This window comes from Xyrauchen texanus, chromosome 8, assembly GCF_025860055.1.
Source record: "Xyrauchen texanus isolate HMW12.3.18 chromosome 8, RBS_HiC_50CHRs, whole genome shotgun sequence".
Classification (NCBI taxonomy): domain Eukaryota; kingdom Metazoa; phylum Chordata; class Actinopteri; order Cypriniformes; family Catostomidae; genus Xyrauchen; species Xyrauchen texanus.
In genome coordinates, this window is record NC_068283.1 from 24,741,632 (window position 1) to 24,755,739 (window position 14,108).

At 35.0% G+C, this 14,108-nt stretch overlaps 1 protein-coding gene across 7 annotated transcripts in view; it reads left to right on the forward strand.

Moving 5' to 3' along the window:
• Window positions 1-11,877, forward strand: part of rarab (retinoic acid receptor, alpha b) — a 210,618-nt gene extending 198,741 nt beyond the window's left edge. For all 7 annotated transcript variants that reach the window (XM_052131689.1, XM_052131695.1, XM_052131690.1 and 4 more), the window contains 5 exons: window positions 7,149-7,309; window positions 7,426-7,602; window positions 7,747-7,951; window positions 8,550-8,708; window positions 8,816-11,877. In XM_052131689.1, the coding sequence (XP_051987649.1) occupies window positions 7,149-7,309; window positions 7,426-7,602; window positions 7,747-7,951; window positions 8,550-8,708; window positions 8,816-9,006 (893 nt within the window). In that variant the 3' untranslated portion in view covers window positions 9,007-11,877. The remainder of the gene's footprint in view (window positions 1-7,148; window positions 7,310-7,425; window positions 7,603-7,746; window positions 7,952-8,549; window positions 8,709-8,815) is intronic.
• Window positions 11,878-14,108: the final 2,231 nt, after the last annotated feature.

Genomic DNA, 14,108 nt, shown 5'->3' on the forward strand with positions numbered 1-14,108 from the left:
GGCACACTCTGGTATTATATGGACTTTAATTAAGGATAAAATAAAGATATATCGCAAAGCTGTGATCTGTGTTCAGCTGGCGGAACTTTAAATCTCTCCCGTCTCGACTTTATTTACATGGCAGACTCCCATATTATATTAACTTTATTTATTGATGAAATAAAGATATATCACCAAGCTGTGATCTGTTTCTGTGTTTTTATTTTTCTGACCACCAGTTCAGTGTCGGTCTGCTCGGCATCTATCTTCACCTGATTTCTACGCTGAACCTCACATGACCACACGTGCCACTCCCTAAACTGAGACTGACTGGTCATGTCTTTATTAGCGGTGTAGAAAATGGGCAAACAGCTCTCAGAGAGAATGGGCTGTCACGTCCACACAGGCACTTGTTTATTTAATAAAATCACATACTTTTCCGTCATATAATCGCACAGGCTGACATCGCGATTGCTATATGATTAATCATGCCGCACTAGCCTATACTATACTATATTGTGTTTATTATGCAATACTATCCAGGGCCTACACTTTACTGTATTGTGTTTCTAATACAATAGTATTCAGGGCCTATTCTACATTGTGTTTCTCAAACAATACTATCCAGGGCCTATACTATACTATATTGTGTTTCTAATACAATACTATCCAGGGCCTATACTATACTATTCAGTGCCTGTAATATATTGTGTTTCTCAAACAATACTATCCAGGGCCTATACTATACTATATTGTGTTTATAATACAATACTATCCAGGGCCTATACTATACTATTCAGGGCCTGTAATATATTGTGTTTATAATACAATACTATCCAGGGCCTATACTATACTATATTGTGTTTATTATAGAATACTATTCAGGGCCTATACTATATTGTGTTTATTATAGAATACTATTCAGGGCCTATACTATATTGTGTTTATTATAGAATACTATTCAGGGCCTATACTATATTGTGTTTATTATACAATACTATTCAGGGCCTATACTATATTGTGTTTATTATACAATTCTGTTCAGGGCCTATACTATACTATATTGTGTTCATTACACAATTCTATTCAGGGCCTATACTATATTGTTTTTATTATAAAATTCTATTCAGGGCCTATACTATATTGTGTTCATTACACAATTCTATTCAGGGCCTATACTATATTGTTTTTATTATAAAATTCTATTCAGGGCCTATACTATATTGTGTTTTATTATAAAATTCTGTTCAGGGCCTATACTATACTATATTGTATTCATTACACAATTCTATTCAGGGCCTATACTATATTGTGTTTATTATAAAATTCTATTCAGGGCCTATACTATATTGTGTTTATAATACAATACTACCCAGGGCCTATACTATACTATATTGTGTTTATTATAAAATTCTATTCAGGGCCTATACTATATTGTGTTTATTATAAAATTCTATTCAGGGCCTATACTATACTATATTGTGTTTATTATAGAATACTATTAAGGGCCTATACTATACTATATTGTGTTTATAATAGAATACTATTTAGGGCCTATACTATATTGTGTTTATTATAGAATACTATTAAGGGCCTATACTATACTATATTGTGTTTATTATAGAATACTATTAAGGGCCTATACTATACTATATTGTGTTTATAATAGAATACTATTCAGGGCCTATACTATACTATATTGTGTTTATAGTACAATACTACCCAGGGCCTATACTATATAGTGTTTATAATAGAATACTATTCAGGGCCTATACTATATTGTGTTTATTATAAAATTCTATTCAGGGCCTATACTATACTATATTGTGTTTATTATAGAATACTATTAAGGGCCTATACTATACTATATAGTGTTTATAATAGAATTCTATTCAGGGCCTATACTATATTGTGTTTATTATAAAATTCTGTTCAGGGCCTATACTATACTATATTGTGTTTATAATAGAATACTATTCAGGGCCTATACTATACTATATTGTGTTTATTATAAAATTCTATTCAGGGCCTATACTATATTGTGTTTATTATAAAATTCTATTCAGGGCCTATACTATTAAGGGCCTATACTATACTATATTGTGTTTATAATAGAATACTATTCAGGGCCTATACTATACTATATTGTGTTTATAATAGAATACTATTCAGGGCCTATACTATACTATATTGTGTTTATTATAAAATTCTATTCAGGGCCTATATATTCAGGGCCTATACTATACTATATTGTGTTTGTAATACAATACTACCCAGGGCCTATACTATATTGTGTTTATTATAAAATTCTATTCAGGGCCTATACTATATTGTGTTTATTATAAAATTCTATTCAGGGCCTGTACTATACTATATTGTGTTTATTATAGAATACTATTAAGGGCCTAGAGTATACTATATTGTGTTTATAATAGAATACTATTCAGGGCCTATACTATATTGTGTTTATTATAAAATTCTATTCAGGGCCTATACTATACTATATTGTGTTTATTATAGAATACTATTCAGGGCCTATACTATACTATATTGTTTTTATTATAGAATACTATTAAGGGCCTATACTATACTATATTGTGTTTATAATAGAATACTATTCAGGGCCTATACTATATTGTGTTTATTATAAAATTCTATTCAGGGCCTATACTATTCAGGGCCTATACTATACTATATTGTGTTTATTATAAAATTCTATTCAGGGCCTATACTATATTGTGTTTATTATAAAATTTTATTCAGGGCCTATACTATACTATATTGTGTTTATTATAAAATTCTATTCAGGGCCTATACTGTACTATATTGTGTTTATTATAAAATTCTATTCAGGGCCTATACTATACTATATTGTGTTTATTATAAAATTCTATTCAGGGCCTATACTATTCAGGGCCTATACTATACTATATTGTGTTTATTATAAAATTCTATTCAGGGCCTATACTATATTGTGTTTATTATAAAATTCTATTCAGGGCCTATACTATACTATATTGTGTTTATTATAGAATACTATTAAGGGCCTAGAGTCTATTCAGGGCCTATACTATATTGTGTTTATTATAAAATTCTATTCAGGGCCTATACTATTCAGGGCCTATACTATACTATATTGTGTTTATTATAAAATTCTATTCAGGGCCTATACTATATTGTGTTTATTATAAAATTCTATTCAGGGCCTATACTATATTGTGTTTATTATAAAATTCTATTCAGGGCCTATACTATACTATATTGTGTTTTTTTATAAAATTCTATTCAGGGCCTATACTATACTATATTGTGTTTATTATAAAATTCTATTCAGGGCCTATACTATACTATATTGTGTTTATTATAAAATTCTATTCAGGGCCTATACTATACTATATTGTGTTTATTATAAAATTCTATTCAGGGCCTATACTATACTGTATTGTGTTTATTATAAAATTCTATCCAGGGCCTATACTATACTATATTGTGTTTATTATAAAATTCTATTCAGGGCCTATACTATACTATATTGTGTTTATTATAAAATTCTATTCAGGGCCTATACTATACTATATTGTGTTTTTTTATAAAATTCTATTCAGGGCCTATACTATACTATATTGTGTTTATTATAAAATTCTATTCAGGGCCTATACTATACTATATTGTGTTTATTATAAAATTCTATTCAGGGCCTATACTATACTATATTGTGTTTTTTTATAAAATTCTATTCAGGGCCTATACTATACTGTATTGTGTTTATTATAAAATTCTATCCAGGGCCTATACTATACTATATTGTGTTTATTATAAAATTCTATTCAGGGCCTATACTATACTATATTGTGTTTATTATAAAATTCTATTCAGGGCCTATATTATACTATAGTTAAAGCAGTGTTTCTCAACTAGTCTATTCGGACTGGGTCGTGGACAGCAGGGAAATAACAATGCCATGGTAACTTCACCCATTGAAGATATTTTGGCGGCCGCCCAAGTGATCGAGTATTTACCTGCAGATTTAATGATAATTGCACTTTCGCGAGTGTAACAAGCTTGCGCTAATGAGCTGCTCTTCTCTCTGGCGCACACGTTCAACAACTGGGCTTCCCTTGATATTGCGGAGCGCAAACATCAAAACTGTGACCAATTTCAATTCTAGCGAGACTTTTCTAGTTTAAAGTGTTTCGGAGATTGTCAATTCGAACCTCTCAAACAGTAGCAGCCCTGACATGCCAAACAGCACTGAGGAAAAGAGCAACACTATGCTATGTGCCAAAAAATTTAAAATTACACACTTTACAAATTTGTTTCAGGTAAAGATTTTTATATTTTGACAAAATCGTATAGTTTCATATGAAATAATCTAAAGGTAGAATCTATTAGACCTCAGTTTATATCAACAGTGGCAATTGTAGTTAAAGTTTCAAGATGTGTTTCAGCTAGTATTTGTTTTTCATAAATACATTAATTTATTATTATTATTACTATTATTTAAGACTAGCACACTGAACATGAGGAGCCTTTCCTTCTGTGTAATATGTGTATAAATATTTAATATTAGGTAACAAACGGGATAATAATGGGCCCATATAAGTAAATATGCTCTTCAAAAAGGGGGAGAGAAAAATTCCTGTAGATTTTGACATCAACAACAAAAATAATGTCAATTGATGCATGTCCTTGTACTGGAAAACCATGAACAAAACTATACAACATAAAAGGAAATGCAACACAGGATACATTAAATACAGGTTGTTTAATCTATGTCAGGTCTACACTTGATGTCCAATGTAAAATCTGTCCTGAAGCAAAACCAGTTGAGAAGCGCTGAGTTAAACTCACTGTTGCACACTGTTGCACACCTACAGTATATGTTAATAATCACAGGACATTACTTCAAAAGCTCACACAGCTGATGTTAATTTTCATTTAGTAGTTAATTTAACATGTAAACTAACATGCTTTAGTTATATAACATGTTAGTTACATTTATATTTTTTATCATGTTTATAATTCTGTTTATTATAATTCTGTTAGCTTCCTTATTTTTTCTATTTATTTTATTTTCAAAAGGGAGACATTTTTTTACACATACTTCAATAAAATAAATGGTTTCAAGTTTCAATTATAATAAAGTGATTGCTCAAAAATAAACAGATAAATAAATAACTCTTCTGTTTTCACTGATAATAGTAATTGTGTGACACCATTTGCGTGATATTTTCTGATACTGTTATCATACCGTGAAAATCTCATACCGTTGCAACCCAAGTCACACAAAGTGATATTGTTTTCGCTACTCTGCTCTATCTACGTCACAGCAAGACGTTTAACACTTAAGTCGGATGTAGTTGCTTTAGTTTTTGCTAGTTTGCATACTATTGTATTCTGATATCAGCTTTTAGCGTGAAAGTGCTAATATAGTGTTCCATACCAAACCATAGTATGCTGTTTCTCTCATAGCAGGATGAAATCTCTGCCCCAGATTTGTTATTTTGCATATTTCATTCTCCCATCACAGCTATGATTGCGCACTCTTGTCACCATAAAGTTGTTTGCAAGCAGGTTTTGTCTTATTGCACATGTTGTGTCATGAAAGATTACCTCCCTGCACTAATAGTTCTTTAATGGCTCCATTACATTGTGTTTTCCAAGCCCACGCTGGCACCCAGCTCCCTCTGGAGATATGAATATGTAGCTGTGGGGAGAAGCAAGGGAGGATCATTCTTTACCACCCTCTCTCTCTCTCTCTCTCTCTCTCTCTCTCTGTGTGTATGAGTGTGTATGAGTGTGAGAGAGAGAAAAAGAAAGAAAAGAAGAGCCATTGAGTTATCTTTAGACAAAGAAAGGGATCCTGGCCAAGAAAACAAAAGATAATGGAATGATTGAGACTGAGGACAAGAAAAAACGGAGATTGTGAGCTTCCAGGAAATGCAAAGAGGGAAGGGAGGAATGCTGGCGCAGAGGGATAGCCTGTTTAAAGCAGGGTGATATTTGTCATGTGATTAGATTAGGTTGGATTTTAGTGAAAGCAGAGGTCGTTTGTCACAGTTATTAACAGCCACCCACATTCATTTCTCATCTCTACACTGCACACACCATCAGCACATCTGTGTGTGCGTGATGAAACAATGTGTACGTTAATGCTGATGTTTTATGGATGTATGTATAATGGCAGTTTGCTTGAATTTATTTTACAATATAGGGATTGTTCAGGATGTTTCATTTGCTGTCGAACTACCGACTAGTTTATTGTCAAGTGATTTAATTATTTTTATTACGATTTTAAGCTAATATTTTGAACAATTATTCACTGATGGGAATGAATTTAAAGACATTTGTTATATTGTGTAGAAAAAGCACCGCTTTTGTAACTAATTCGCCACCTTTATATATATATATATATATATATAAAAATAAATTAAAAAAAGACAATTAGTGTCAGACTTCAAATGGTTATCTGTGAGCAATATTCTTGTTGATTGTGAGGACTATGATGAATATGTAGTTTTGCACAAATAATATAATGGCATTTACTCTTGGGCTTCATAAAGGGTGTTTCTGTGTAGAGGAGGAATTACTCTTAACTCTGTTCCCAGTTTCACATTTAGAGACAGGAAGACCTTTAAAGAATTTCATCTTCCTTTTATGCTTGAGCAATGGAAACTCCCAAACGTTAAGATCCATTTGAACTGTCACATGCAAGCTCAAAGCACATCAAAGTACAAATTCATCTCTCTCTTTCTCTCTGGAAAAACTAAAAGGAATATATCAGTGAGAAATTCTCCTCTCTTTCCTGTTTCTCTATCCTTATCCCTTTTCCTATATAGAGGGCCTGTATATTGATCCATATGTCCTCTTGGTCACATACTGAATTCTTTACCCTCCTCTTTCATTTGTTGTTTTTTCAAAATAAATTAGCTGCCAAAATGATTAACCACAACAAGAACATACAGATATAAAAGAGGTTTTACAATGTATGACAGGAGCTGTTTACATCATGCATTTCCATCTGCATACCAGATAAAGTGGGTGTTACTGCCATCTTGTGGTACATTTTTTCATGCAGGAGACAATAAACTGCCATACAGTTCACAATGGTCCATTTCTGTGATGTTTGTAAGATGACAATAAACTGATTGCGGTTTTCATTCCTGCAGCTGTTCGAAATGACCGGAACAAGAGGAAGAAGGATGAGAAGAAGCAGGAGTGTACAGAGAGTTACGTCTTAAGTCCCGATACAGAGCAGATGATCGAACGGGTGAGGAAGGCTCACCAGGAAACCTTCCCCTCCCTCTGCCAGTTGGGCAAATACACCACGGTAAGTCAGAGCAGCTCTTAACTGCTGTGTCCTGAACTGGATGGACCTGTCGGAAATGACTTGTACTCTCAGGGATTAGACCACAGTTGAGCAAACGCACTCTTGTTATCTCGCAGAACAACAGTGCTGATCACAGGGTCGCCCTGGACGTTAACCTGTGGGACAAGTTCAGTGAACTCTCCACCAAATGCATCATTAAAACGGTGGAGTTCGCCAAACAGCTGCCTGGCTTCACCACGCTCACTATCGCAGATCAGATCACCTTGTTAAAGGCGGCTTGCCTCGATATCCTGGTAAGCGCAGCTTTTTAAAGCATATTCTGACTCGTTTCTTGTGTCCAAGTCTTGCATAATACGAAAGTTAATGAATAGATCTACAAACACAGTGGGAATGTGTAAGCTACTGTAAATAGCATCGTCTTTTACTGTCTTCCATAGATTCTACGAATATGCACACGCTACACACCTGATCAGGACACCATGACGTTTTCTGATGGTCTGACACTGAACCGCACGCAGATGCACAACGCTGGCTTTGGGCCACTTACAGATCTCGTGTTCGCTTTCGCTAACCAGCTCCTGCCCCTGGAGATGGATGATGCAGAGACAGGGCTCCTCAGCGCCATCTGTCTGCTGTGTGGAGGTACTGCACCTTTAACAGTCATACAGAATCATATTTTCTTATTCTCAAGACTTTTCTGCCTTGGTAGCGGTTAAAAGCATGTGGAGGACAAAGAACTCTTGTGCAATTTGTTTTGCTGAATTTCTGATTTATGCGGTTCTATTTCACTGGTGCTCATTCTTCAGTGGAATACTACAGTATACATTTTCTTTAGTTACCAATCATTTTCTTTACCAGTTTTTCTTATTTTTAATAAATATTGTTTTTTGTTTTGTTTTGTTTTTTTTACCCAACACTATCCTGAAATGTATATCTGGTTTTTATTATACTAGTGCTTCATCAGGTGAAAATGTAATTTTCCATTATCGCTTTCCATAAAGTAAATAGTACTTGAGAGCAATTTCTAAAGTCTCCATTTTCAGTGGGGTTAACGCTGTTCCATTGTGGATGATAGGCATAAATGTAGCAACATCAATGCATTTTAAACCAAGAATATACTGGCGTGGTGTTGTGAAGTATGCCAGTTAAAATTTTCTAAAACTCCCAGTGGTTTGTGTTGAATATGCTATTTTTTACCTGGTCAGTTATTAATCCTGTAAAACTGTGCACTTGTGCTCAGATCGGCAGGATCTGGAACAGTCCGATAAAGTGGATGTGCTTCAGGAGCCACTGCTGGAGGCACTGAAGATCTACGTGAGAAAAAGGAGGCCTCATAAACCACACATGTTCCCCAAGATGCTGATGAAGATCACAGACTTGAGAAGCATTAGTGCTAAAGGTGAGATGATTGACGGTCACTCTTTAAACATAAAGTTGAAATATTGCACCAGGGTGATCAGACAGCAGTGTCCAGGAAAAATAAGGAGAATCTTCTCTCACTTTCAGGAGCGGAACGAGTCATAACACTGAAAATGGAGATTCCTGGCTCCATGCCACCTCTTATTCAGGAGATGCTGGAGAACTCTGAGGGTCTGGAGGGTGGCAGTGGGGCGCGAGGTGGAGCCAAACCAGGAAGCTGTAGCCCCAGTTTGTCACCCAGCTCAGCGCACAGCAGCCCCTCCACTCACTCCCCTTGACTCTTATCCTCAGACAGGGCTCCGTGCAGAATTAAACTGGTTCGAAACCAGAAGCAAGCCACAGACAAAGCGCCAGAGACCCAAATCCGGTAGACTTTGATCTGGGTTGACCGGGCCCGAACTGAACTGTCAATCTGGCCGGCTTTCATTAGGTGAAGACCAATTGAGTTCCACACAGGCCGAGCCTGATCAAAACTCACTCCGTCATTAAATGCACCAGTGATTCAGTGATTTAATGAGCCTCAGACTTGGCCTCAGTGTAAGAGGAGCAGACTGAAGATGCTGCAAGACCCTATTTGAGCAGAAGCAGGTCCTTACTGTGTCTTCTGGCTTTGCTCCCTTCACACGAACTGTGAAGGCCAAGTTAACTTTTATCCCTGTCCGAGGGACACATTCTCTTGGCCTGGGATGTTTTTTTTTTTTTATAAATGTCAATCCCTTAAGCAAGCTAAGGACATAGGACAGCAAATGTCCAAACGTCAGGGACATTTTGAACTTTACAACCGTTTTGTTTCTGTTTCTTTGTTTTGTTTTTTTACAAAAGATATATGAATATATGAAAATCTATATTGACAGAAGTATGAGATTTGACTTTCGTCTTAGGTGGAATGCAGAACAATTCTCATCTTTTCAGATGAGAATTCAGTCACTTTTCTCAAGAGTCGAATACAGTTATGTCATAAGTTTGTTGTGGTCTTTCTGGAAATATTTGTATTGAGACAAAGACAGATAGTCCTGTTCACTTCATGCACAAGGGCATCGTCACGCTAGCACTGAAAGCGATGAGATAAGACACTTTTTCAGTGGGGAGATGAACGAATGATTTGGAGATGTATTAAATGCCATCAGAATGGTAACTTGGCAGAAAAGGAGCTCAAGTAAACAAACTGCTTACATTTGTGATATAATGTGTATGAGATCGTTTAAAGGGAGCTCCGCCTTCCTGTACATTTTTTATATTGTTTAACTTTTGTTGTAATGTCATCTGTCGAAAGACATACGAAAACCCCCTTACACAGTATTAGCTGATTATAAAATAAAAGGAAACATTTCCAAAAATATTAAATCATAAAGAATATGAAACCTGATTTTAGCTGAAAATGACACAAATAAAACCTACTCGTCATTTCAAAAGTATTAAAAACTATATAAATACTCAGTATTTCATACCGAAACACCATGCAGTTTCATGCTTTTTCCTTCACCAAAAAAAATATTTTAAGATTTACACATTTTAACTTCACATCAAAATTCCATCAAATTTAATTAAATAATCTTTTAACAAATGTAAAAATAAAAAAAGTAAAAAAAAAAATTAAGGGCCATTGAATTCTGTAAATTCAATTTGATGGAATTTTGTTATGAAATTTAAAAAAAGCTTAAATCTAAAAACAAACAGGCAAAATATTTTGTGTTTTTAATGGTAGATTTGTGTTCATTATCATCTCTACCACATTTTAGCTGTTGCGTGCACCCTGAAATACTTCCACCTTGCCACATTTTTCTTATCTGAACCTCACAACATCACTGCCTCTGCTACCCTGCAACAATCATTGTACAGTTGTCGACGACAACAACACTGCCTCTGTGTGACAATCACTTTAAGTCAAGCTCACAAACAATTCTGCCTCTGTAACAAACACTGATCCCTGCCAGACATCTTGATTGGAGCTAGTAGCTAGCATTCATTGACTGTTGATAGACTTCCACATTCACACTACGGTTCCCATTCTCTGGAACTGTAATATGTCACAAAACATCAAACAAGGACTATATTTGCCACGTGCATCTTTCCTAACCACAAGCACTCACTCGTTGACTGAAAGGTTTGAGGTCTTTGTGTGATAATTAAATCTCTAAAATATCACAGCTGCAATTATTTTATGATTTTGAATGTATTTAGCTCTATCTGAATTTTCATTTTCATTTCAGTTTGCAACAATGTACCAACTTGATTCATTTTTGGCAATCAATTGAGTTTAAGTACTCAGGGGTTCCTCAGTGCTTATGCAACATTTATTCTAATAAAAATATATATATATATATATATATATATATAGCAAATTTGAACCAGTGCAATTAATGCAAATTTCTCCATCAAAGTTAAAATGATTGTTCACTCCACAAATGAAAATTCATCATTTGTCATTTAGTCGCCTTCATATTGATCCAAACCTCTATGACATTCTTTCTACAGCCTCAGTGTCTATTCTCTAAAGTCATACAGGTTTGGAGCAACATGAGGGAGAGTAAATTTCCATTTTTGGTTGAACTATTCCTTAAATAGTGTTCTTACATTTGTTTGCTCATTGTAGAGAAAAAAAAGATTTGTGTCCAATCCGATTCTGGCAGATCAGTGTCCGCATATCATTATATTGTTGCAGTTTACAACCTCTCTGCCTCTGTAATACGTCTGCTGAGTCATTCGCCATGAACCTTTGAGCAGTGTGATGTGATCTTTAACACATTTTTCACAGAGCGGAGTGTGAACTCTTATCTACAGTACGTTTCACAGCATCTATGCACATGACATTCACAGAGCTTGATCCTATTCACTTTTATCTACCTGTTCTGAAGATCACATGCATCTCCCTGTATGTCAGCTCATCAGTTTGGATTAAATGGGTATTTAGGCTGGTTTCTGCATTCGTCACTGCCCAAAGGTTCATTGCTATTGAGCCATAATGTGTCACACCCTCAATGGGCCTATTTTCTCACTTAAAGGATGAAAAGCATCGAGGTCTGCACAACGTTCAGCACAAACTCTGTACTGCTTTAACAGATGTTATACAGTCAAGCGCACAAAAAGAAATTCAGTTGTGTCAGGTCCCTGGATGATAAGAGTAATGTTTAATAAAGACTTCTGTTTTGTGTGCGTTTCTGACCGTGTGAATGTTTTTTATATTTATACAACAGTGAATTTCAGAGCTACTGCTTTCTTGTTTCTTTAACTACAATTTTTTTTTTAAATATTCTCGAGGTGTAAATCCCACATTAACATGGTTTGCACATTCAGATGTGACATTTTCATAGAGTAGACGGTGTGATCTTTTTTTCTCACGTGTCTCACTAGATTATGTTTGTATATAGCTCTTTTGAGCTGTACTTATTTGATGTTTTAATTTGAACTTAATTTTATTATGTGATATATACATTTCATATTTTATTTCAAAACATGCCATTACAAATAACATATCAAGTCTAATTCGTTATAGCCATAAATTATATATTTGGAAGGAATACTCTCTTTGATCGGATCAGAGTTGTGGAATTGGTTAGGGAAAAACTTGTGCTTTGATGGCCTGTTAGAAAGAAAAAAGCAATATGAATTTCTTATTATTAATAGCATTATGCTGAAATCAGAGGATTGCAAAGGGGGAATGTATATTAAAATACTGTATATATTTATTATATTAGTTTGAAGCTTCTTACAAATATTCTGATGCTCTAACTTTTCAGCTGCTCTGGATTAGATACACAATGGTAGGCCCATAAAGGCAGCATAAAAGTTATCTGTATGACTCCAGTAGTTAAATCCATGTCTTCTGAGGCGATATGATCAGTGATGTTGAGAAACCGATCAATATTTAATTTACAGAAAAAATTCTTAAATATGTATCAGTTTTTCACCCACAATGGTAATATTGCTTCTGAAGATATGGATTTAACACTTATGGATTAATTTTATGCTGCCTATATGTGCTTTTGCACCATCTCGGTTCTGGTCACCATTCATTTGCATTGTGAGGACCTACAGAGCTGAGATATTTTTCTATGAATCGTTGTGTTCAGCATAAGAAAGAAAGTCATACAGAACAGAGTAAATGATGAGTGAATTTTCGTTTTTTTGGTGAATTATCCCTTTAACCACCAGATTTTTAAAGGGGTATTGTCCGTGTAATGTTAATCACTTTAGATAAATGTATCAGCTTAATGACTATTCATTACTAGTTATGAATAGTCATAACTAATGTTAAAAATGGAAATGAGTTGGAGCACAAGAAGATAGAGTTTGTCTCTTGGTGCAGCTAAAAAGTTCACTATTCCTTTATCAGCCCAGCAGAAAGGACTAACATAAATAGTTCAAAGCTTATATTTTCTGGTTAATGCGAGTTTGGCTCTGGGCTTTCTTGTGGATCATTGTAGTCATGTTGTTCACCAGCCAAGAATGTTCTTTTTGGAGTTGGTTGTTCGAGTGTTAGGAAGGAAACACACGCAGATGGACGGTGAACCCAGATGCAGAAACTTTATTGAAATACAGATAAGTAAACAGGTGAGTTGAGTAGTAAATTAACTTAACTGGCACAGAGTAATGAAGTTAGTTGAAGACAATCGCTAATGAAAGATTCACATGTGTGGAAAGAGCATGAGGATAAAATAACACTACTTTAGAAGAGCAGTGAGGTCTGTATTATCTAATTGAGACTAGACACTAACTGTGTGGCAAGCATTTAAGCTGCCCTTGATTGCTGGTGAGAATGTGTGCAGGTGATTTAAAGCTGGTGGATGGAAAGACGTGGCACAGAGGGATACATTGTAGTTTAGAAGTCTGGTAGACAGAGACATCACTGCACCAACACCCCATGAACCACAAAACCCAGAGCACAACATATGCTAGTTTTTCCCAACAGAGAGGGAAGTTCTCAAACTATTATCCTGTAGGGAGAAAGCACAGAGATATCAGGAAGAAGTTGACTGAATAGGACTGACAATACAGCAGGGCTGAACAGGAAATGTGAGAATTGGCTGTATTCTCAGAGTGAAGTTGTCAGTGGTGATGTGCTTTTAAATGCACACATAAACCACAAGTGTCAGAAAATTGTGCATGACAACCCTGTCAACACTTGACAAGCATGGTAGTGCAAGCCCTTAAGAAGTCTTCTCAGAATATGAAGTGAAGACTCATTTGTGGAAATTAGCTTTCTAAAATAAACAAAATGACATTGAGCACTAAAAGCTGTCAGCAAAAACAACATGTGTAACCAATGCAGTCTACTGCAAACTGACTGCCATGTTATTTCTCATCAACAGAATTCTGAAAGAGTCAATTCATTTGTATTTGTATAGCGCCTTTCACAACACACATCGTTTCAAAGCAGTTT